The sequence below is a fragment of the Ambystoma mexicanum genome, chromosome 12 (assembly GCF_040938575.1).
Source record: "Ambystoma mexicanum isolate Mex_15411 chromosome 12, UKY_AmexF1_1, whole genome shotgun sequence".
Lineage (NCBI taxonomy): Eukaryota > Metazoa > Chordata > Amphibia > Caudata > Ambystomatidae > Ambystoma > Ambystoma mexicanum.
The window spans coordinates 1,076,538,691-1,076,563,334 of NC_090936.1; the positions used below are offsets into that span (position 1 = coordinate 1,076,538,691).

Genomic DNA, 24,644 nt, shown 5'->3' on the forward strand with positions numbered 1-24,644 from the left:
GCAGTGCAGGTGTGTGACGCTGGCGGGGGAGGACCTGGGCCCGAGATCTGAGGGTGTCCAGGTAGCCAGAGCAGTTCCGGTTACAGCCAGGAGGTCAGCAGAGGAGAGGAGGAGAAAAAGCAGAAGCAAAGAGAAAGGTTTTATGGTGCTTCTGGAACCGGAGATGGTTTTCCTCAAGTTTGAGGCAGGCAGGGAGGCTGTTCCAGAGGGAGGCGCCAGCTGAGGAAAGAGATGTACCACCAACTTGTTGCTTGGAGAAGCGACTGACCCTGAGGGAGTTGGAGGCGGATGAGCGAAGAACTCGAGAAGGAAGATATTTAGGAAGAGAGAGTTGAAGGTAATGAAGCCCCAGGCCCCAGAAGGCATTGTGGATGATGCAGAGGGCTTTGAACTTAATCCTCGCAGTCACTGGGAGCCATTGCAGAGATTTCAGTCCTGGAGAGATACGATTCCTAGGCTTGAGGCCAAAGACAAGCCTCGCAGTCCTGTTCTGAATAAGTTGCAGAAGGCCGTGAGTAGAAGCAGGCAGATTTAGAAAGAGGCTGTTGCAATAGTTCAGCCTCAGAGGGGACCAGACCTCTGGAGACAGTGAGCTTCTGGGGGAAGGAGAGGAAAGGAAGAATACCTCCGAGGAGGTGTAGTATGTAGTGAGACTTCATAGAGACGTCAGAGTTGTGAGGAGAGAAGCAGAGTGTGGAGTCGAAGATGACCCGAGGTTTTTAGCCTTGCAGGTGGGAGCAGGAAGAGGGCCAAGAGAGGCTGGCCAGAGAGCTGCAGTGAAGGAACGAGCAGGTGTGCCGATGAGGAGAATCTCAGTCTTACTGGCATTAAGGCAGAGGTCATTGGCGGCACACCACTCCTGGATAGCAGACAGGCAGTCAGAGATGAGGAAGGAGAGGAGGAGGCCGTGGGTAGCCTGAAAATGAACTGAGTGTCATCCGCATAGCACTGGAAGTTGGGGCAGAGAGTGGCAATGCAGTGGGCCAGGAGTGCCAGGTACTGGTTGAACAGCCAGGGAGAGAGGTTAGACCCCTGGTGGACACCACAGGTAGAGAAAAGGATAGCCGAGAGGAAGGGCCCAAGTTGGACCTGGGAGGGACGGTCAGAGAGGAAAGAAGTCAGCCACGCCAGAGCCTGACCAGTGATACCCAGGTTATCCCGGAGACAGTTGAGCAGGATGGCATGGTTGACAGTATCAAAGGCAGAAGCGAGCAAGCAGGATGAGGATGCAAGGGGTGTTAGAGTCGAGGTTGGAGAGCAGTTCTTCACGTATGTTCAGGGGAGCAGTTTCCGTGCTTCTGGCAGCTCTGAAGCCAGATTGATGGTCATGAAGACAACCAACAGATTCAGTGTGGAGATTAAGCTGGGAGATGGCCAGTTTCTCCAAGAGCTTGCCCAGGAAGGGAGTGATGGAGATAGGGCGATAGTTAGCCAGGCAGGAGGGGTCAGCAGAGGGTTTCTTAAGAAGAGGGTGCACAAGGGAGTGCTTCAGGGGAGATGGGAAGACTCCAGTGGCGAAAGAGTGATTGAAGAAATCATCCAGGGCAGTAGCCAGGGAGTCGATGTGGTCCTTGATAGTATTGGAGGTACAGGGGTGAACCTGTTTCAACGAGACTTTCATAGATGGGACTTGTCTAGAGACCTTGTCAGCAGAGAACAGGGGAAAGACAGAGAAGGAGGGAGGAGAGGTGGCTGACAAAGGGCCAGAGGAAGATCAGGGATTAGGAGGAGGGAGGGGATAGGAGGAGAGTGAGGACAGGATGTCCTGAGTTTTAGAGATGAAGTGAGAAGCCAGTGCAGTGCAGAGGGCCTAGGAAGGGACAGGAAAGGTGGAGACTCCAGCAGGATTGGCCAGTTCCTTGCAGATTTTAAAGAGTTCCGCTGAGTTGTTAGATGCCGCAGAGATGCAGGCTTGGATATGCGATCTCTTCTTGGTTAGGACAGAGAGCCGGTATTGCCTTTGCAGCAGGCCAGTTTATCACAGGATGTACATGAAGCTCGGCCACCCTGCACTTGCGCTGCATCTCGTACCCTGGTCCAAACCAAGTTTCTCATAACCCCCCACACCTGCAGTACACTGCATTTTGTGGGGCTCTCCCTAAGGCACACCTCCTCAGAAGTTCCAGTTCTGCATTGCAGGGGCATGCATTAAGAATGATGCGGCCTACTGCGTACATTGCGTACTGCGGATCCTAATTCCGGCCTCTACTCTTGCAAGTCTTTCTGTTTGTGTAACAAGAAGGCAGAGCCTAGGGCACAATTTATACATTTTTTAAACAAATAGGTATTGGATAATTTGAAAATTCAATTCCCAGATTTAATGCTCACATGCATGAACCAATTACATTGAATGTATTGTTTACTTAATTACATGTGCAAAGACATAGAATCAAATTAAGACATAAAAGATTAATGGAATATTTGCCTGGTTCAAAGTGACTTTGCACTGTTGCAAAGTGACTTTGCACTGCCGACACAAACCCTGATTCATGGAACCGTGTAAAGTGTATTTTTGCCATGGAAAGTCCGGGCAAAGTCATTTTCAACTGCAAAAATGACTATGCGCTGACTTTGCCCAGACTTTGCACAACAAAAATACACTTTGCACGGTTCCATGAATCAGGGTTTGTGTCGTCAGTGCAAAGTCACTTTTCAGCAGTGAAAATTCACTTTGAACCAGGCAAGTATTCCATGAATCGGGCCTAAAATATACAAAAAGACGCAAACAATGGACGCAATTCAAAAAGGTAACTTCATTGCCAAACCACGGTGTGAATATTTATTCGAAAAGCCAGACGTGTATTCATATCATAATTCAGCGACTTTTTCCTTAGACTCTTCTAAGCTGAAATATTAGCATTGCGCTCTGAGCATTTCAATGGGGGCAGCTAGGACTGGGCCTGGAGTCTGCTGGCGCTCTTTAGTGGAAGGCTGTGTGGTGCTGCAACTTACACCTAAAGGCTTTTTACACCCCATTGAGGTTTAGGGCTTGATTTTTTGCAAGCTTCAAAGCGACTCTGCACTGCTGAAAAGTGACTTTGCACTGCCGACAGAAACCCTGATTCATGGAACTGTGCAAAGTGTATTTTTTGCAGTGCATAGTCAGTGCAAAAAATCATTTTGTAATGCAATAATGACCTTGCACTGCAAAAACACACTTTACACAGTTACATGAATCAGGGTTTGTGTCGGCAGTGCAAAGTCACTTTTCAGCAGTGCAGAGTCACTTTGAACCGTGCAAAAAATGACATTAATATGACCCTTTGTGTTTTCTGTCATTGGCAGTGGTCGAAGTGAGCGGTCAGGAGCAGTGCTCCTCTACTTTTTTAAATTACGTTTTACAGCTTTCATACTTTTATTTTAAAAAGAAGCCGTTCCGGAATGGTTTCATTTTAAAATAAAAGTGTAGGAAGACGTTGCAGCTTACACTTTCAGTGCGCTGCACTGAACGTTCCCTTAAACAGCAGGTGCAGGTGTTTGGGGGTTTCTATTGTGTGTGGGAGGGGGCATGGTGATGGGGTTTGTGGGGCGTGGGTGCTGGCCAGCAGGGAACATAGTTCCACTACGTCTGTTCGTGCACTTTGACCCCTGGTCATTGGATTGCTTAGGATTCCTTCCTGCAGTAGCTTTATACAAATTTACCCTATCTTTCCTCCTGGGACACCTTTCTGCATTTTACTCTGCCATTTCAGAGGGGCCGGGGGCATCCAGCCCTCCATAAACCCAATTCTAGCTCTCCTCCATAAGCCCTGCCCCCCATTTAACCCCATCCCTCTACCTGCCCCACAATCACATCTGTAAAATGTGGTAACCTGTACCACTCAAAAACACAGTCAGTCAGCTGCATGATTCTTTAAACAGCAGCAGAAACATCCCTTCCTCGGTTGTTGCGCAGCTCTTGGGTTTCAGCAGACATTTCTGCCCAGGTGCAGTGTTGCGCGTAAAGTAGACCATGCATTTAGGTTCCATGCCAGGTTCTCTCCCACCCCGGATTAATATCTTCTGATAACACATTTCTCCTCAGACTCCGCCCCCTCTCCCACTTTGCAATTTTCACCTTTCGTGCAGCAATTGTTGCACAAGTGGCTATTCTTAATGAGTTAAATGTTTCATACCAAAACAACTCTTTTGTAGGAGACCAGGGACCAGATTATTAATACCGATTGGGGCTAAACCTGTTTGCTCCATACTCTATTATCAGAGCAGCAAAACTGGTCTCTCTCTTCTCTCTCTCTCTCTCTCTCTCTCTCTCTCTCTCTCTCTCTCTCTCTCTCTCTCTCTCTCTCTCTCTCTCTCTCTCTCTCTCTCTCTCTCTCTCTCTCTCTCCCCCGTTCTTTGTTACAGGCCCCCTGTTTCTCAGCACCTTGCTTTCAACAGAATAGTCCTTGCTATGTGGAAGCCCATTTCTCTTTGGTCCTCCCGATCTTGCCCCATTTCTTCTTACAGTTCAGTGACATTTTAGACCTCATTTCCCCTAAAGTGTCCTCTCAAACCCATTCTGAAATGCAATCACCTCCCCCAGGCTTGCCGAAACTCCACACCAAGGGTGCGCCTCACACACTGAAGTGACCAAACTATCTACTATCTACTATCCTTGATGGCTCCAAATCAGTGTCTCTCCCATTCCCCATACAAGAGGACATCACCTTATTACCCCTGCCTAACCTTTTTACACTACTGCCCCCCAAAAATCTTCAATTCCTTCTGCGTAACTTAGCATCTTTGATCGCAGTCTCATGTGAGAGGCGACCCATTGTGAGATCAAGGGGAACACGTAATCCTCTCCAATGCTGAAGTGAGCCCTGAAACTCATCAGAGAATAGTGTGAACAGCCTCAGTTGCCTGAGGCGGCGTAAGGCTCCAAGGCTCTGAATCAGACACCATTCTCAAGCTCCCAAATCCACAACCTTAAATCGGCCACTCTTCTTGGGGCAATTTACTCTGCATTGTGGGAAACAGCTTGCTCCCTCAGGAGGTCCACAAGCCTTTCTCAGAGAGACCTGTGCTGAGGACACCCATCCTCTCATGCCAATTGAAGTCTTTATCCAGCAGCGAGTGGTTCCTGCCAGAAGCGTTACAGAAATTCAGTGGCTCTTTGCCTGGATGACCTTTTGTCAGGAGCAAACATTTCCCACCGGAGAAACTTTTCATCGTGACTTTCAAAGCCTCAGTCCATTGAGCCCCCCTCTTGGCGAGTTCAAAGCTTTAGCACCAACGGTTTTTCTTTTGGAATTACTGAAAAAACGCCCCCCAACTCCTTCGCCTTAAACAATTAAGTGCGCCGGTGGTCAGCAGTATCAAAACTTCCTCTTACCAAGCTCTCCAACCTTGGTCCAGTTTTTGTTTTCTATTGTCTTGCAAGTGTGCATTTCCCATAGCCAAGGCTTTATTGCTTTTCTATAGCTCAGCACCTTGCCAGCATTGCCCTAAAAAGAGCTTTGTACGCTCAAAGCTTTACCCCATTGCTGTTCCCCATGCAAGAGGCAACCTCCCTATTGAAAAATCGAATGCATTTGCTTGTGTTTCCTGAAAAAACGAAATGGATTAAATCTACAAAAATCTCTAGATAAACCCACATTTTCATTGAGAACACCTCTAAAAATGAGCCAGGTTCTTGTGCTGTTCACCGTGCATGCCATGCGTGGTGACAGAGTCGGGCTCGGCGTGTAATTGGTGTACGATGGCTGCTTATAACAACGCTGATAGAAGGCTCCCCTTAACAGTCTATCACATTAACTTAATTGCAAAATGTAATGGACTACTATTGGAAATGTTCATTGAAATGAGCTCCGCGGACTTTCAGCAGATGTCTCGCCTCCGATGAATGTAATTGACAATGGATTTAGCTGCGTGAAATAAATCGGAACCTTTCCTCTTGTGTTGCCGAGAAGTGCTTGTCTTGCGGTTCTCGGTGTGAAGAATTGTCTATTCCAGCAGAACTCTTCCAAAGCATCAGGGACTCATTTGTTCCAAATGAGGGTTTCCACACTCCCACCACCTTCCCTAGGGCTCCATGCGCAGAGGCTCTGCCAATCTTCCAGAGAGGATATGGAGAAATCTTGCCAAACTCATTGGTTTGCAGAAGCGGGAACGGTTGCCCCCGAGAGTGTGTGAGCACAGAAAGACAATGTCCAATTTGGCTAATGCTCTGCCACAAAACAGAGGGGACAGTAAGGTTTCTTGGGCAGGGTGAACAGAAATTGGCAATATCTGTTTTGCCAATGAACATGCGATGCCATAGCAAATGGTCATTTGTTAATATAGGGCTGGACTGGCCTGTAGGGAACTCTGGGGATTTCCAGGTGGGCCTCTGCACTCTTGGCATCTTTTGTGTGGTAAACTATTTTATTTCCAAATGTTCTCATAGGAAAAGGGTTGTGCTTGCTGAACATGTATTTGTATTATGGGGCCACTTTGAAGATTATTTCCAGGGCCGCTTTTGGTTCCTAGTCTGCCCCTGGGTTAATAACAAACGAACCCCACCACTAGAGGAAATCGCTGCTGTGCATTCCTATTACTGTAAAGTGCATCCCCCCTGACTTGTAAAGTGCTCTATTTCTTCCCAGAGCCAGGCCCACCATCAATAAATATCCTAATAATATTAATGGTAATAATGATAATGAAAGACATCTGTATCTATCATGCCCTGGACACAAGAATCTGCTTTCTGGAATGGGACTTGCATGCTCGAGGAGAGCAGGGCTGCACGTGCATGGGACTAGCAGCCTCCACGTTCATGCATATGCTAGGTTTTACATACTGTTTCTCTGCAGGGGGTGGGAGGAGGTGGGCGGGGCTTCTGAGCTTGATCACCTTCATAGGCAATCCTATGTTTACGTGACTACTACTACTAGCAGAGAGGTCTAAATGCAAGAGTGTTACTATTCTGGGAACAGTCATGCAGGCAGGTGTGCCTGCATTACCCAGATTGCCGCAGGCCGAGCACATCCAGAAGCACATTTCTTTGAGCACAGTGGTTGTGCCCAGTTCCACTGCTTGCACTTCTGCGCTATACCCCAATGTACTTATGCTGCAGATGCAGTGTTTGTTTTCTGAATGAGCACTGACCCAAAATGTGTTATTTTCTATAATTTGTGTGCACAATTAATTTGTACATTGAGGCTACCAAGTTTATCTTTTGACGCAACATGTATGTGGCTACGAGTTGTCTGAGATATATTGGACTTAATATGTGGGACTGATGAATTTGTTTTTTAATCTTTTCTTTCTCTTTTTTCTTTTTATATTATTTTATATTTTTTGTGGCTTGTGTAAGGTTTATTTTTCCCAAACCATAAACACAATAGTATATCTATATATATATATATATTCAGTGAAAAACCTTTGTTAAAGGGACGTTATGGTTAAGTTGCACTAATAAAAACCTATGAAATCCAGTGGAAAAAAGTTGTTAATGGGATGTTATGATTACAAGTAAAACCGAAAAAAAACCTTGAAATTCGCCAGTTATGGTAAGCTAAGCAGCCATAACTCGTGCTACCACCATGCACTGCTAAGACTAACACCCAGGACATCAAATATGACATCACAAATGCCTTTGAGGATTCGTTGAACAGCGCCAAAGTTATAAGCCAACCAAAAAGTGCTCGCAAGCATCTTAACCATAGCTACAGGGCTGCTACTGCGGGCCCTGTCGTGGGACCTTCTCCTACTGGTATCCGATGAAGTCACTGCCTGCTGAAATCCAGGAAGAAATATCCAACTCCTACGTCTGATTACCCCTTCATCAGCCACTTCTTTGATGCCTGCAAGACCCTTCTGCCAGAGCACGCTGAGCCCCGTTGGCCGTAGAGTGCTTTATAAGTTTCTCCTAAACACATACGTTTAAGAATATCGAATGCATGTGCAATAAGATTGAATACATCCCAACCCTATCTGAACTGCTATATTGCGCGCTTGTAGCGCACACGGTCGCGCTCCCGAAATAGAAGGCCATTAGTGTGGATTAATTGACTGGGATGGCTGATGAGATCTATTTTCAGGATTCAATATCTTAATAATAAATTAGGGAAGTGAGTTAGGCCTTGGCAGTCTTCTAATTAAAACAGTGTCTGATTGGTGGGAAAGGGAAGAGCTGTGCTGGCTCAACCTACTTCCGCCGACCACCCTTCTCGGAATTGCAAAGTATGAGCACTAGATCCGTAAACCTATCTGCTACATGTGCCCCTAGGTGTGGAATATGATATGATAAGATATGATATGATATGATATGATATGATATGATATGATATGATAAGATATGATATGGTATTTGTAACGCGCCTATACACAAGTGTTTCAATACACATGCCAAATGCACTAGCCCCCTTTCCAAAGGGCCCTGAGGTGCACCGCACATGCACAGCCAGGCCCCTCGCAGATCCAGCAGTCATGAATATAATAAGCAAAAATAGGGGGGCAGGAAGCGCAAGTGCTGTTCAGCACCTCATTCCCACCCCCCAATTGGTGGCAACTATGTAACTATGACTGTTTGATATACTGTTTTTTGATGTGTGCTATATCACTGTAACCTAAGATATGCCCAGATGCCTTTGGGCTAGGCACGCTTTACAAATAAAGAAAATACAAATACAAAAATACAAATACGTTTTAGTATATATGAATTATGGTGTGCAAGTTCATGTCAGAAGTCCCCGCCACTCCAAAGGCTAGTTGAAAGGAAACCCAGGCTAAGCTGGGAACAGATTTGTAAGCTCAACACTTTACTTGCCTGGGGGGGCATTTACAAATGTTTTTACCCCCAGCTGGCCCCGATGATACATGTGGAAACAATCAAGCCCCCCCCCCACCCCATGTGACGCCAGTGCATGCTCGGCCTAAGAGGCAACCCATGCAAGATCCCACATGTATGTTGTGTGCCTTCTGCGCGGAAGTGGAGCACACGAATCGAACATGCAAGTTGGAACAGACTCTTATGTCTATAGCTGCAAAAAGTGTAAAGGTCAAATGCATGCCCTTCAACAACCACTTTCTTTTTGAAAAGGTGACCGATTATTTCTAAAATGTTTTACATTAAATGAAAACCATTCATTCCACTTTAGCTCCCTTTGCCTTTTTTTAACCCTTCCCATGCACACTTAGGATTGTGGCTTGCCTCTTTTTTTTAATCCCTTACTCTCTCCCCATTATCATTTTGATCCCTCTGTCTCATCCTGATCCGGTTGGCAGCTTCTAGCCGCTTGGCTCGTTTGCCAACACCACGTGGTACCGGTGTCAGGGTGTGTACTGAGTGTTTCCAAAGAGTAGGACACACTTTGGAGAAGCTCATTGCCTTCCAAAGGATTCCAGGAACTGTGTTCTGTAGTGCCTCTAAACAGACCAGTGAACGCAAGGACACTTTTTATAAATTCTAAGATAGGTAAGCACTTGCTCCACTCTGATTGTAGATCTTACCATCTTTGGTAAGCCTTATGGCATATCGCTGTTCCATAGCAAACACGATAGGGTTGCCAGGTAAGTCCTGTGATAAAAGACAGGGGCTGTTGCTGTTGCCAAAGCCATCACTTGAAGGTTTCATGCCAGCAGACCAGAGAATGTCCAGGGTTCCCTCTGGAAACATAGGACCAGTCACTGGAGACTTGTTATGGTTTTTGGACAAGTGTAAAGGGCTGAGCCACCACAGGTGGAGACTGCCAGTAGCACATTCCAGTTCCTAAAGGATGTACGTTAAAAGAACGTAGATGAAAAGGTCGAATTGCAAAATACTGAGGGCCACTCTGCCGCATTTTGCAATTCGGGCTTTGTTGTTCCCCTGCATGTTTATTGTATGCGGGGGACACCGCAGCCCGAACCCAAAAATACCGAAGTAGGAGTCCAGGAGGACACCCCCGCAACCCCTGCTCACCTGCCTCAGTATTCTCGGATTCAGTATTTATACCTTTGCCGAATGTGGCAAAACCGTATCTACGACCCTCTAGATACGATCTTTTGGGCCGATACCGTTCCTAAATGGGTTTATAGCATACATTATGACAGCACAGTGGAAATGTTATGCGACAGTCCACCGGATGCCAGATAAACCAGCGCTAAGAAACTGTCAAGGCTGTCTATGGGCGTGAAGTGTGCAGAGTGTACATTACATCTGTGCCTAGGGGTGTAAAATGACATGCCAACCTGGTCAAAGGTAGGTGGCACTGCAGTAGGAGATTAAGGGCCAAATTCATGGAACGTTTAGAGAGGAGCAACGTGACTTTGCACTGCCAATAAACACGTTCCACCGGTCCTAAGTCACAGCGCAGTGCAAAGTGTATTTTTGGGTAGCAAAGTCACTTTCCACTGCACACGTACTCTTTGCACAACGCTAAATGGGCCTAATTCACAAAAAAGGCACTAAGTGCTACTTAAGTGTGCAGTATTGCAATTGCCACGTGGGAAATGTGTTGCAAATTGTGGGCTGTGCCTTCCTTCACTTATGGCAGTGAATTACTAAATAATGACATGAAGAAAACTGGACAGGCCCTACCTTGATGAGGTCTGCTGTGTGAGGTCCAATCAAGGTGCAGTTTGGAGCAGGGGATCGAATCCCATGCCACTCTGGTGTGTGTGTGTGTGTGTGCGGGCGGTGCCATAGTAAAAAGGAAACGTATAACAACATCATTTAATAATTGTACATTGATTAATGCCCTTTCTTATGTGTTCGCGAGAAGGTATTCCAAACATGACTTTGCGTCTTCTTTGTTTTCACAGGTGCACCAGGAAAGAGAGGTGTGAGCGCTCCCACGAGCCACGGAGATTTGCCTCCGACATGAAGCAATGTGTCCGCCTGACGGTGCACCCCAACAACATATCGGTTTCCCAGTATAATGTGCTGGTAAGCAGGCTCACAATGTCTGTACTAGGAGTGTTATACATCTCGTGATTAATGCCAATGTATTTCAAATCCATTACCACAGGTTCTGATACGCGCACTACCGCGCTGGTGCAGGTTTTGCAGAGGCTGTTGAGCAGTGTTCTTGAGTTTGCTCCATGGCCCTATACATTCACTGGTTGTGGTGCCCCCTACTTAAACGTGGACTTTTTGAAAGCCTCTGTTCAAAGATGTTTTAAACAAAATGAAAAAGAAAAGCGGAAACAGGATTGTTGATCTGGCGATGCAGCGTTACATCTCTGCTACCACAATCTGCACAGTAAGATAGCCGGTAAGATAGCTCAGCGGGTTGAGCTCTCACTGCTGCGATCTGAGCATGATCTGCAGGTCGCAGGTTCGAAGCCCGGCAAGGCCAACTCAGCCTTTCATCCTTCTGAGGTCGATAAATGAGTACTTATTGTATGTAAATATGTGCTATGTAAAACGCTTTGGATTAAGGCGCTATATAAATAACACAGCACATTCTCAATAACACAGCACATTCTCCATGTGATCACCATCATGCAGACAACCATTCCTGCCAAAGGTATGTAAAGAGTTCCTCTGCTTTCCAGCTATTTTCCTGACTTGCACATCTACAGAGAGAGAGAAGGTAGGAAGGTCGATAGATTGACACATGGTGATGCAGAAGTGTGTGGGGATACCATGCACCCCGATTCACAGATAGAGGAATATATATATAGAGTGATCAGTAAACTGAAACACGGGTTGGCAGATGTGTAACAGAATACCGACAGGTAGTGGCATAGGTGGTTCGTAGATGCATGTACACATTGAGAGATAGAATGAAAGATGAATTGGTCGAAGAGCAGGACGATAGCTGTGTAGTAGGAAGCACAGATGGATACACAGAGTGGTTGACAATCTGATGCATAGGTTACTAGGCAGGTATATAGATTGATATCTAGATTGCTATGCAGTTAGATTTCCAGATGGACGAATAGATACACACATTGGTAGATGGATTCATGCATAGGTTAGTCAATACGTATAAAGATTGCTATGCAGTAACATTCACAGATTCATAGATGGGACACAGATTGGTAGATAGGTTAGTGAATATGTAGATAGATATGAATATGTAGATAGATATGTATGTGCATTGCTATGAAGTTAGATTCCCAGTAACATGCATACATGGTTGCATCGATGATACAAAGATTGGTAGATAGTTTGATATAAAGGTTAGTGAATAGGCAGATATATCGATATGCAGTTAGATTCCCAGATAGATGCATGGCTAGGTGCCTGCATGGATGCCCATACTGGTAGACAGCTTGATATGTAAGTGAGTAGCTGGGTAGATCGACTGATGCAGTTCGAGTCACAGGGAGATGCCCAGGTGGGTGCACTGGTGGATGGCTGGATTGGCAGACACTGAGACATAGGATGGCAGCTATGCAACTAGACACACGAACAGACGTGTGATCTATAGATATGCAAATAGATACATAGCTATGCAGGTGGATATAATACGAACATGGACACACCATCTGCACCATAGCTGGTTTGCTTGATCGGCTCAGAGGAAATCAGATGGTCCGTTCACTGGGGCAGGGGGAATTAATAGGATATTTAAAGTCTGACTATAATAGCCATTCCAATGTTCTCAGATCATAGTCCTTTTTATCTAAATCGTAACTATTTAAGAATGTGTGCTGGGTGCCCCACAACAAGCCCGAAAGCGCTGCTTTGCCTAATGGCCGCCACTTGCTTTTGGATTTGTACCCAAAGGAATGAGCGATCCATTGGACTCTGGACACAGCTCCAGCCTGGCCTGGAAAGCTATGGAAGCCTCCTGGGCCTCACACCATTCCCAGAGCAGTGAAGACCCTGATGGGCCCCGGGCCAGCAGGGCCTATATTCGCTCATTGCCTCCAAAAGGGATCCACGTGCAGCTCCTAACTTTCCCCTGGCTCTCCTGAGGGGAAACAGCCAGCACGCACCTAACTTTCCCCTGCCTCTCCTGAGGGGAAACAGCCAACCCGCCGCTAACTTTCCCCTTGCTCTCCTGAGGGGAAACAGCCAGCACGCCCCAAACTTTCCCCTGGCTCTCCTGAGGGGAAACAGCCAGCACGACCCTAACTTTACCTTGGCTCTCCTGAGGGGAAACATCCAGCACACCCCAAACTTTCCCCTGGCTCTCCTGAGGGGAAACAGCCAGCACGACCCTAACTTTACCCTGGCTCTCCTGAGGGCAAACAGCCAGCACGCCCCTAGCTTTCCCCTGCCTCTCCTGAGGGGAAACAGCCAGCACGCCGCAAACTTTCCCCTGCCTCACCTGAGGGGAAACAGCCAACACGCCCCTAGCTTTCCCCTGGCTCTCCTGAGGGGGAAACAGCGAGCACGCCCCTAGCTTTCCCCTGGCTCTCCTGAGGGGGAAACAGCGAGCACGCCCCGAGCTTTCCTCTGGCTCTCCTGAGGGGAAACAGCCAGCACGCCCCTAACTTTCCCCTGCCTCTCCTGAGGGGAAACAGCCAGCACGCCCTTAGCTTTCCCCTGGCTCTCCTGAGAGGAAAAAGTCAGCACCATCCTAGCTTTCCCCTCCCTCTCCTGGGGGGAAACAGCCAGCACGCCCCTAGCTGGGGGGAAACAGCCAACACGTCCCGAACTTTCCCCTGGCTCTCCTGGAGGGAAACAGCCAGAACACCCCTAGCTTTCCCCTGCCTCTCCTGAGGGGAAACAGCCAGCACGGCCCTAGCTGAGGGGAAACAGCCAGCACGGCCCTAACTTTCCCTTGCCTCTCCTGAGGGGAAACAGCCAGCACGCCCCTAGCTTTACCCTGGCTCTCCTGAGAGGAAAAAGCCAGTACGCCCCTAGCTTTCCCCTGCCTCTCCTGAGGGGAAACAGCCTGCACGCCCCTAGCTGGGGGGAAACAGCCAGCACGTTCCCTAACTTTACCCTGGCTCTCCTGGGGGGAAACAGCCAGCACACCCCTAGCTTTCCCCTGTCTCTACTGAGGGGAAACAGCCAGTAGGCCCCTAGCTGGGGGGAAACAGCCAGCATGTCCCTAACTTTCCCCTGGCTCTCCTGGGGGGAAACAGCCAGCATGCCCCCAACCTTCCCCTGGCTCTCCTGGGGGGAAACAGCCAGTACGACCCTAACTTTACCCTGCCTTTCCTGAGGGGAAACAGTGAGCATGCCCGTAAGGTTCCCCTGCCTCTCCTGAGGGGAAACAGCCAGCACGCCCCCTAGCTTTCCCCTACCTCTCCTGGGGGGAAACAGCCAGCACGCCCTTAACTTTCCCCTGACTCTCCTGAGGGGAAACAGCCAGCACGGCCCCAACTTTCCCCTGGCTCTCCTGTGGGGAAACAGCCAGCACGCCGTGCTCATTTGCAACAGCAAAAACATTTCAGGTCGGGTCTATTATTGCCAAATAGATTGCAGGTTACGTCCTCCCCGGGGTGAGATCCTAACAAGGGCCTGGATTATCCAATAGGGTTGAATGCGCTCTGGTGATTGGCGACCTCTGTTGTCATTAACAGGCCAAGTTGAGCCTCCCGGAGCAGAATGAGATGGGAATTTAAAGTGCTTAGATTCAGTGCAGGGGTTGTCTCTGCAGATGAACCGTGGCAGGAGAATTCGGAATGATTTCCTTAAGATGTTAATGTCTTCACAGGCAATGTTTGGCTGCTGCAGTAAAACAATGGCTCTGTGTTGAGCAGTTGGTATAAAATAATGGTATGTGCAGCGTGACTCTTTGCATAAAAATGTTGCATTGCTGGTTGCAGGACTGATAAGGAAAGTACACGATTTTTTGACAGTCTGACTCTGAGATATAACATGCACCGGCCTATCAAGAATGACCCTGATCCTGCCATAGGCCTGTCAGCTTCTGGATTGGCGTAGCCGTTGCTCTACAAAGCGGCGCTCACTACCTCCTGTTCAGCACACGGTGACGTCACCATATTTAGTATTATTATAGACATAAAAGAACTGTCAGTCTTGAACAGTCATAAGTCAACACTGCTATATTATGTGCCCACAGTGATGGTCAATATCTAACATTAGCACATGAAGATCATTATTGCCCTCTCACCCAATTAGAAGGTTCACAGAGCAGCCAATAACTACGTGTATTGACTGCATTCTGAATATTCTTACTTTCCAAAGCAGGCAGTGAAACAGCAATGCCATTTTGGAGCAAGATACTTTTTTCAAAGGTATCCTCCCTCTATAGGAAGATATTTCAAGACAGAATCCCAATTAAAATACCAATGAGAAAGCTAAAACATGGGAAAATGTTTTCACTTTTTAAAAGAGAAATCATGTACTTTTACGGCACACCTAATGCATATTCAAGTTAAACCTTAACCACGTTTGCAATTAAAATGCTTACTATTGTCTGTTTTATTGCAAACAATGCAGTAGTGTAGCGCAATAATGGCTGGTATGCATCTCCTGCCCTAACATTCCAATGATTCTCCCTTGTCTTCGTTTGTTTTGAGCTGAACATTCCACCCTCACTGGGTGAAATGGCGTATTAGAAATAATGACGCCCGCTCCTCGGGTCATTACCAAATGGTAACATCCCCTACTCCATGCTTTTGGGTTGAGCCCATTAACTTGGACCAAGGGCCATTACTGCCTGTTAACTAACCCTCAAAACGAGGAATTATTGCTTAAATATTGACTAGAGCTAGAGTGCATCAGCACATGAATGCCCAGATCTGTTACCCTCTCCTCTTTCTCCAGTCCCTCCCCCACTCAATCATTTATTGTATGGGAGCCTCAGAAGATGGTTTGTGCCCGCCCGTGCGTTTACACGTCATTACTAGTAAAGTGATTGTTTATCACACAGCGAACATTCAGAATAATGCACTCACTGGCTTTGCAACCCAGGAACTGTTAGTGTTGTTTAGTTATGTAACCTGTGCCCCATAACTCACAGCCTCTCAAATATGTTTCTTTTTGACACACGTGTGCAAAGGAACAGTAAATAAGCTACACCTGCAATGAACACGTGACTTTATTTGAGGGATGGACAACCCTTGATGTTCTCCACCCGACTGATGGTTTAACCCATTACAATTATAGAAGAGTTGTGCTTCTGTAGAGCAGAGTGGGGCCGGGATTCGAACCAAACCTTCAAATCCACGAATCGTCTTGTTTGTGATTTGAAACTGTTAAGACCACAGGCCCCTATTGGCGTGAATCAGGACGAATCAGAATTAAGTAGTAAGATCAGAATAAAAGTTAAAAAAGGGAAAATAAAACTGAAAAATAAAAATGCAGCAAAATACAATCCTTAAAAAAGAAAAGAAAATGCTAGTTAAGCCAACAGTTACTCTCATCTCTTGAAGCTGCTCGGCTTCAAATAGATCGAATTCTTCAGCCAAATTGGACTCCCATTGTCTGGATGATTCCAGCTGGGTGCACCTGGTCCATGTGCATTAAACTTAATGTGTGCTGTTTGCCAAGTACTTTTTTCACAAAAATTCTTAAACGATTGCTCCATGATGATAGAATTGTTACGACTAACATAGACACAGTTTCTGCAAATAGTGCAGAAAAAATAGTTGTGATCTGTTACGTTACATTATGTTGCGTAGAGCGTTACACAATGTTAGTTTTTACACGTATTGCCTACAAACACCACAAACGAAATCGCCCCTGAGCGACAAAGAAGACTTGTTCTTAAGCAGGTGCAGAAATTGATCAGGGTCGGTGGAAACTGATGTCTCTGGGGTCGCGGATTCTAAGGAATCGGGAAAATAAAAGTGAAGACACAGAAAGGCGATTGTGTACAGGCTAGAGGGACTACCGGGCTGTAAGGGGACTCTAAGTTGAAGAACACAGGGAGCTGTTAGGGGACGTATGAAGTTACGAAGGGTTACAGGGAAGGGAAAACGCGCATGGCAGTGTTTGAAATTAATATGGAGGCGGCGGAACTTGGGGTCGTAAGGAGAGGCATGCCATTTTAGCACAACCAGGTGCGCAAGGTATGGGTAGGGTATGCCCGCTGGCGGAAACGACTTGCATCACAATCTTGAAGGCCTTTATGCGGCTATGCAGTCTAAAGATGACAATTGAAAAAAGGGAGCAAGCGGCTCTGCATTGTAAAGACAACACTGGATAAAAAGGAAGCAAGTGGCTTTGTATTCTAAAGAGAACAATTGATCAAATGGAGCAAGAGGCAAACGACTATGCATTCTAAAAAGAACAATTGATAAACTGTAGCAAGTGGCTATGCAATCTAAGGTGATTCATTGTTAAAAGGGAGCAAGCAGCTATGCAAGGGACCAAGTGGCTATGCATTCTAAAGAGAACCATTGATCAAATGGAGCAATTGGCAAACGACTATGCATTCTAAAAAGAACAACTGATAAACGGTAGCAAGTGGCTATGCAATATAAGTTGATTCATTGTTAAAAGGGAGCAAGGAGCTATGCAAGGGACCAAATGGCTATGCATTCTAAAGAGAACCATTGATCAAATGGAGCAAGTGGCAAACGACTATGCATTCTAAAAAGAATAGAACAATTGATAAAACGGAGCAAGTGGCTGTGCAATCTAAGTATTGATAAAAGGGAGCAAGCAGCCATGCAAGGGACCAAGCGGCTATGCATTCTAAAGAGAACCATTGATCAAATGGAGCAAGTGGCAAACGACTATGCATTCTAAAAAGAATAGAACAATTGATAAAAACGGAGCAAGTGGCTATGCAATCTAAGTATTGATAAAAGGGAGCAAGCAGCAATGCAAGGGACCAAGCGGCTATGCATTCTAAAGAGAACCATTGATCAAATGGAGCAAGTGGCAAACGACTATGCATTCTAAAAAGAATAGAACAATTGATAAAAACGGAGCAAGTGGCTATGCAATCTAAGTATTGATAAAAGGGAGCAAGCAGTCATGCAAGGGACCAAGCGGACATTGCATTCTAAAGAGAACAATTGATAAAAGCGTTGGTCTGATCATCAAAGCCACTTTTCACGTGTTTGATATAGTTCAGCCCTAGCGCCAAGAAGCAGCTAAGTGGCTTATCAGAGAATATTTCACTGTAGCAGGAGTATCACAAAGGTGTGATGCTATACGTTAGGCAGGATGGCTTGTGGGCGTCAAGTTGAGGCTGAAAATGAGGCACCAGGACATGGTGTGGACAGGAGCGCCCAGGAGTATGGGATCGGGAGTGTATCGGGTTGCACAGGGCACAGTGTTTTTTACACATATTTAATTTTCTTTTCACACATTGGCAGTCGGTGGAGCATTGAGATGAGGTGATCTGCCTAGAATCAGAATCTGACCAGAACATGCTGGACAAATGCTAAAGCCGGGAAGAAAACCTAAGTCTCGAGGTGTTAGGGGTTCCCGCTAAGCCCCCAAACCACAGGCCCTCTCCAATAGCTAGAGAGTTTGAACTCAAACTTAGCAGAGGAAAATGTGAGAGTGGATAAATGCTTCGTACACTCGAAAGCTGATGGCGACAGACCAGGATATATAAAGAACGTGAGCTCAAGGGAGGCCGCAGTAGGTGACTGAGAGACTCAAGTGGAGAAAATGGAGAAGTGGAGTGAAGGAGACCAAGAGGCAAAGGATGTGGAAAAGAAGATTAGCTTTCCTGGGACTGCAAGAACCTTTTAGAATAGCAGAGAGACAGTGATAAAGTTGTGAGAAGTCTCAAGCGGAGGAGACGAGAAATACGCCGGTTACCCCAGCAAGCCAGCAGCACCTTCAAGGCAGCCTTCATCACAAGGCTCCAAGCGACAAAGTCCCATCCTACCTGGCTAACAAACGCACCATCTCTTGAGGTCTCCTTGGCAGCAGAATCCACCATCCAAGGTCAGATCGTGGGAGATGCAAGAAGAAAAACTCAGAAGAAAGGTATTTTCTTGTCATGCACCTCTCCTGCGGAGCGATATGGTGCTGGACACCAGACTGGACTTATACAGCCTGCATTAGTGGAATGTCCTAAAGTCCCTGCTCTTTATAGAACATCTCATCTCCACTTCCTCTCCCCTCCTCTCTGCCCCCCCTCAAGCCTGCTGACCTTCTGAATTCTCCCCCTATGCATGTACTATGCTCTGTCGCTTTCCAGCTAGATGTGTGATCTTCTTCACAAGTTCTGTTGAGAATTCCGAGATATCAGAAGGTTTGGGCAGGAGGTCCTTCTTTCTCGGTCCTGGCCCACGCTCCGTGGAATTCTCTTCCTGCTACCTCTGACATGCTGTTGATCATTTTCATGTTCTAAACCTTGGTGGTCTCCTGACTGTTTCCACAACCTGTCCGCTCTTTTAGATGCCTTCTGCCCTTAGTTTGTGCTTTATACATGTTATACCATAGCATACCAGACCACCAAATCCCATACATGCATACATACATGGTGTAGCTGTCTACATATATATGGGTAAAAAATACAGAACATAAAACAATGTATGACTGATGGGTTGTCATGGAAGATAATTACACAACCCGTTGAGCCCTTAGACAGACACAAGTGAAGGTTGAACATTAGTAAACAGACGTTTACTGAAGACAGACTCACCACCGTTACAAAAGATAGGAGTAAAACCTTCAAAGCACATCACTATGTATCCCCAAGGGAACACATGGCTGGAATGAAGATGAGACTGAGAATGCAGGTGAGAAATCAATGAGGAGCTCCTATCAGGAGTCCCTAATCTGGCAGTCAGGTGAAGCTGGGGAAATACAGGGGAACTATTCCACTGGAATTCCAGGAAAAAGGGTAAAGTGGAAAGATTCTGGCATCATCTTTGGAGTAGCGTATGGCGAGTCGTATTTTGGTTAAGATCAGATTAAGAATGACATCTCACTTTGCAGGTATAACAGAGGCACACGCTGAGGGCATGTCAACACACCATGTCCACACGGCAATGCTGAACATACCATATATTCTTTTATCAATGCAATTGCGACCCAAAACAAGTACAATCCAGACACTGCTGCACAGTGAGATGGTTAAGCAACTTGGAGAGGTTGGCATGTTCTGGCATCCACATATGGACAGTATCCATTGAATGCCAGTTCAAGCTTTATGGCTGTGGGGCCGGCCATTCCTGGCCACTGCCCTCTATTGCTAGAACTAGAAGGCCTCAAAGGCCGGAGGGCAAGCAGGTTCTCTATCTCTGTCTCTAGGGATTGAACTAGTCAGATCTTTACGGGCCGAGGATCACACATTTTACAAAGACTCTGCATGTGTCTCTCTAACCTGCAACTTTTAGGGCAGTTATTCCCCAGTTTGGGGTTATAAGTGCCCCAGCATCCCTCCAAGATATTCTGAGACTATTATGTGCGTTTACTAAAATGGGTTACCTTGCCATCACCGCCCGCCCTCTTCGCAACACCCACTTGACATGTTTGACAGATTACACTAGTGATACTGACAGAATGAGTCTTGTAAAGTACTGGTGAGATGGAGTTAACATTTTATTTGTAGTGTAATTGACTTTGTTCCTGTTTGGGAAATGACGCTTCCGACGTTAAGGACCTTGCTTTTCATATGGAGTCACCTTAAAAGTCCAAGTAAAGAAAATGGCTGCATACTTGTTTATACACTAGCTGTTACACCCATTCTATCGCCTTCTCTCTATCCGTGTCTCTCTCTGTCTCTCTCTCTCCCTCTCTGTCTGTGTTCTCTTTCTATCTTGCACGCTCTCTCTTGAGCTATTCTTCTCTCTCTGTTTCACCCCCGAGGGCCTGATTTACAAAAGTGTTCTTCAATGGGAAACCCCTATTGAAAAACACTTCGTAAATCAGCCCCGTGCCTCTGTCTCTTTCTATGTGGGTGAGAGTCGCACTGCCCAGTGGAAGTTTTCTATAGACACCCGAACGTTGGCAGCTGCACAAACAGAGGGAAAAACACGCATCTCGAAGTCTTTGGTTTTTTGCATAGGCATCTATTGAAAAACGAAAAATTGGAAATAATTTTATTGCACTAACATTTTAAACTGGGTCTTTTAAAACATTTTCAATGTTCATTTCTAACGAGTGTATTTTGTAGTCCTAATAAACATGTTACACTTCTCTTACTGAGCAAAACACATGATCAGAACATAGAAAACCCATATCAGTAATGTTATGATAGAGGGTTATTTCAAGATGCATAGACTGATGCACTCATACTGTACTGTTTTGAAAGGCCCCTATGAGAAAGGGTAAAGGGATGCACAGCACTAGCAAAGGTTCCTGGCTGTGCTGTAAACAATCAAAGATCATTCATGGATCACGCGCATGCGTGTACAGCTTCATGCGTGCATGTCTGTGACCAACTGTCTGTGGGCTTGAATCACTAGATACACAATCCAGGCTCCAGAATCGGTGCTGGTTTAACTTTTCTCAACACACAGCCTAAGATTAAAATCTGTCAGCATCGGACCATATACATGGAGGCGAACATACAAAGGATATAGCTGTGAGTACAGACGGGCTTTGATCCCCCTCACTGCACTGGGGACTAAAGGCCAATGGGGCAATATTTTAGCTGAGTTTCAAGGGAAGGATGGATACGTACATGCTCACTTACCAATGCACATACATCCATGTAGAATTTGAATGCATCAGTCTGTATCATGCGTGCCCTTGTATGCATGCACCCATACCACTAGGTCTGGATAATTCCCGAGCCCAGGGTTTTATTTCACCGGCTTCTGGGTCTTTGAGGCTTCTATGAATAAGCTTCAGAGAGCATAGTCTGGCCTCCCTGCCCTGGTCAACTTGCCTCCTACCTCATCCTCCCTCCCCGGGCCCCTGCGTTAGAGAAAAAAAAAAATATTATATTTTTAAAAAGTGGCATCGATTTCCTTGCGCAAAATGCCCTTGATTGCAGTCGGCGGTGGCAATTATTTGCAGAAGAATTATTGCAGTCATTTTGCGAGGCTGGCTAAATGGAACTTCTCCGAACAGTGGCGGGGAACAGCAAGGTCCCTCCAGCATAATGGACGCATCCTTGAGAATTTCAATTTGGCTTTCTGCCCATTCTTGCCTGAGTGGGCCAATTGAATCCAGCAGCCACAGTCTCTGTTATTACTGCACGCTTCTCCGAAAACTCGAAGGCAGCTTCTATTGAATACCGTTTCTTCTGAATCTGTGTCATACCTTCTGGAGTAGTGGGCACTTCTACAGAGTATCTCTGCTTCGAAATTCTGGTCTTAAATGCCCCGGCTTCAAAAGCAGAATGTGACAGTGACACTGGTTTTTAAACTCCATAGCCAGCAATCAGTTTGTGGCATATCCCCGTTGCTCCCCTTAATGCCGGGAGGATAGCTCACGGGCAACGCGCTCGCCTTGGAATCAAGATGCCCAAAGCAACACATGTTCGTTCCCTGGGTCCGCGCTTACAAACCTCGGGGTATTATAAATAACCAATTAATGATTCTGAAACAGGTCTGTGATTTTTTAACGTCTTTGAGAGATCTCTGTCTTTGGCTGGCAAATTCGTCTTTGGAAAGATACTGTATTTGGATCAGCATTTGAGCTGTTTCGTGATTGCGCAGAAATTAAAGTGACTGCCCTATTCAGTGGGATTTTACATCATGACAGTGCTTGTCTGGGGTTAGAGAGTGGGGGTGACACCCCCAACAACCCCTGCCCCGTGCCCAATGTGTAAACAATTATGGGTGATGAGTTTTTGTTTATAAAGTGAATTGCTTACTTGACTATATTCTCAATTTTTTGTGATCTGGGTGTGAGGAATTCGACCATCTGCACAGGGAGAGTGTGCTTGCCTGGGCTTTTTGATTTTTGTTTATTTAGAATGAATGATGGGAGATCAACCTCTGTAAAATATGTGGGACCATTCCTGCACATATTGTTCACACTCACCGCACAGCAGAAAGAAAAATATTCATGTACTCTGATAGGACACAGCTTACCAGTGTCGGCCTCCCTGTCATGTGTAGCTGACACCTGACAGCTGTGGGTACATCAAAAGGCTCTGGCCACGGGCAGTCTGATTAGCATTTCAAGTCCCCATGGGGTTTACATCTCCATTGTCAAACCTTACTGGTGGTGGATACTGAAGAATGTTAATTAGCAGGCCTCAGGGAAGGCCTGGGTGCAGGAAGTGACAATGTCGACCAGAGACCAACACCACTTTGTAATGCAATGTGTCAACTTGGTACTAACACCCCTTCTTGGTATGAAAGGGCAGTGAATGTCCTGTCTGGAACCACTCTTTTCTGAGCAGGGAACTATGTTAATTGTAGGAGACGAAAGTCTGCCTGCAACCCGCTAATTCAAAGGAGGCCCATGTTTTGACCAAGTGCCACATATGGCTCAGTTAATTAGGGAGAACGTTTGATGTACAGAAGACAGGAAGATAGGTGGGACTTAGAAGTATGTTGTCATCTTTGCCCTATCTGTTGCCAAGTGCTCTGATTCTGACCTGAAGTATCACTGAAGATTTTTGGTGGGGACCCAGCATTGCATCATTAAGGTGGGCTTAGCCTGCAGCAATCACTTGGGCCCGTTTGACTTTAAAAGAGGGCTGAGCCCCTCACTAATCATATCATCTGAAGACTTCGCAAAGAGTAAGAAGAAGGACTCATTTGGACCCAAGCTGAAGGTGCAGTCTACCTTACATCTTCCGCAAGTGAAGGAAGGCCAGGAGTTCCAAGAGGGAAGCAAGATCCCTCCCCTAAACATCTCCCAGGGAACAGAGTGAGATAACAGATTCAGAGGACCCATCCACCAGCTCCAGAACCGGTACCCAGCCAGCACACAGCGTGCCCTTATTGGTTCTGACAGCAAGCTTCCTAGGTGGGAAGTGCCGGAGCTTCTCTGGACAAAGGACAAGGCCGTAGCCTGCTAATACCCTCCTGAGCTTTGAGCCATCCACCTTGAAAGGACATGAGCCCTTCGAAGAAGCTAAGAGGAGTGCCACACAAGGACCATCCAGCATCCATCTTTTTAAGGACAATTTTGAGACAGTCGAGTCCTCGAACTGCATCCGGCTGCACCGCTGACTGTTGTCACGCACAGTCACCAGAGCCATCTGAGACATCTCAACCAGCATTCCAGATCTGCCAACCAGCCCAGAGACAACGATACTTGGACCCGAGCCGCCAAGTGGACAGCCTGCAGATGTCCGTCCAGCCTCGCTTGCCGAAGAACTGCCTGCCGCCTGGTACTTGCAGCTGTCACCCGCCACTATCTCTGTCTCAGAGGCTGAGAAGCGCCCTGGAAATGCCTGAATGCTGTTGATCACCAAGAACTTCTTCAGCACTAGGTACATTGTGGTTCCTCCCCCTGGTCGTTCTCCGAAGGCCCCTAGAGACAGTTATGACCCTTTGCTGGTTTGGTGTTGAGACCAAATATTCTTGAACTATAAGACTGATTACTTTACCAACTACCCTCCTGTCAGTTTCCAGAGTGCAGCCCTTTCCTTTGTGAAACTGTATGTCCTCTGCGTTCCTTTACAGTTTGGGTTGTAATTGTAGTGTGCTAGAACTGTCTGTTGTAGTAATAATAAAGTAGAGATGTTTATACATCCTTCACTGGACAGTGCCTTTTATCATTGGGTAATAATTGTATTTTTGCTGTGTTGCAACTAACCAACAATCCACGACCTTGCAGAGATAAGCCTGCCGTTCCATCCATGTTACCAACATTGGACAAGTAGGTCTTATAATTCACTTGTATTCCAATCTGTTTGGATCCCTTCTGGTGTACTAGAGGTGTGGGGTTGGTTGATTGTTTAGAAACCGATATTCATCCCTGGACCACCGCTGCCAAGGAAGTTGATTCGTCACACTGGGGTTTCCACGTGTCCTGCTCTTCAGGAGCGCATGGACTCTGG

At 46.5% G+C, this 24,644-nt stretch overlaps 1 protein-coding gene across 4 annotated transcripts in view; it reads left to right on the forward strand.

Annotated features, from left to right (window-relative positions):
- PLXNA4 (plexin A4) overlaps window positions 1–24,644 on the forward strand; it is a 1,277,179-nt gene that overhangs the window by 810,934 nt on the left and 441,601 nt on the right. For all 4 annotated transcript variants that reach the window (XM_069629627.1, XM_069629628.1, XM_069629629.1 and 1 more), the window contains exon 6: window positions 10,708–10,831. In XM_069629627.1, the coding sequence (XP_069485728.1) occupies window positions 10,708–10,831 (124 nt within the window). The remainder of the gene's footprint in view (window positions 1–10,707; window positions 10,832–24,644) is intronic.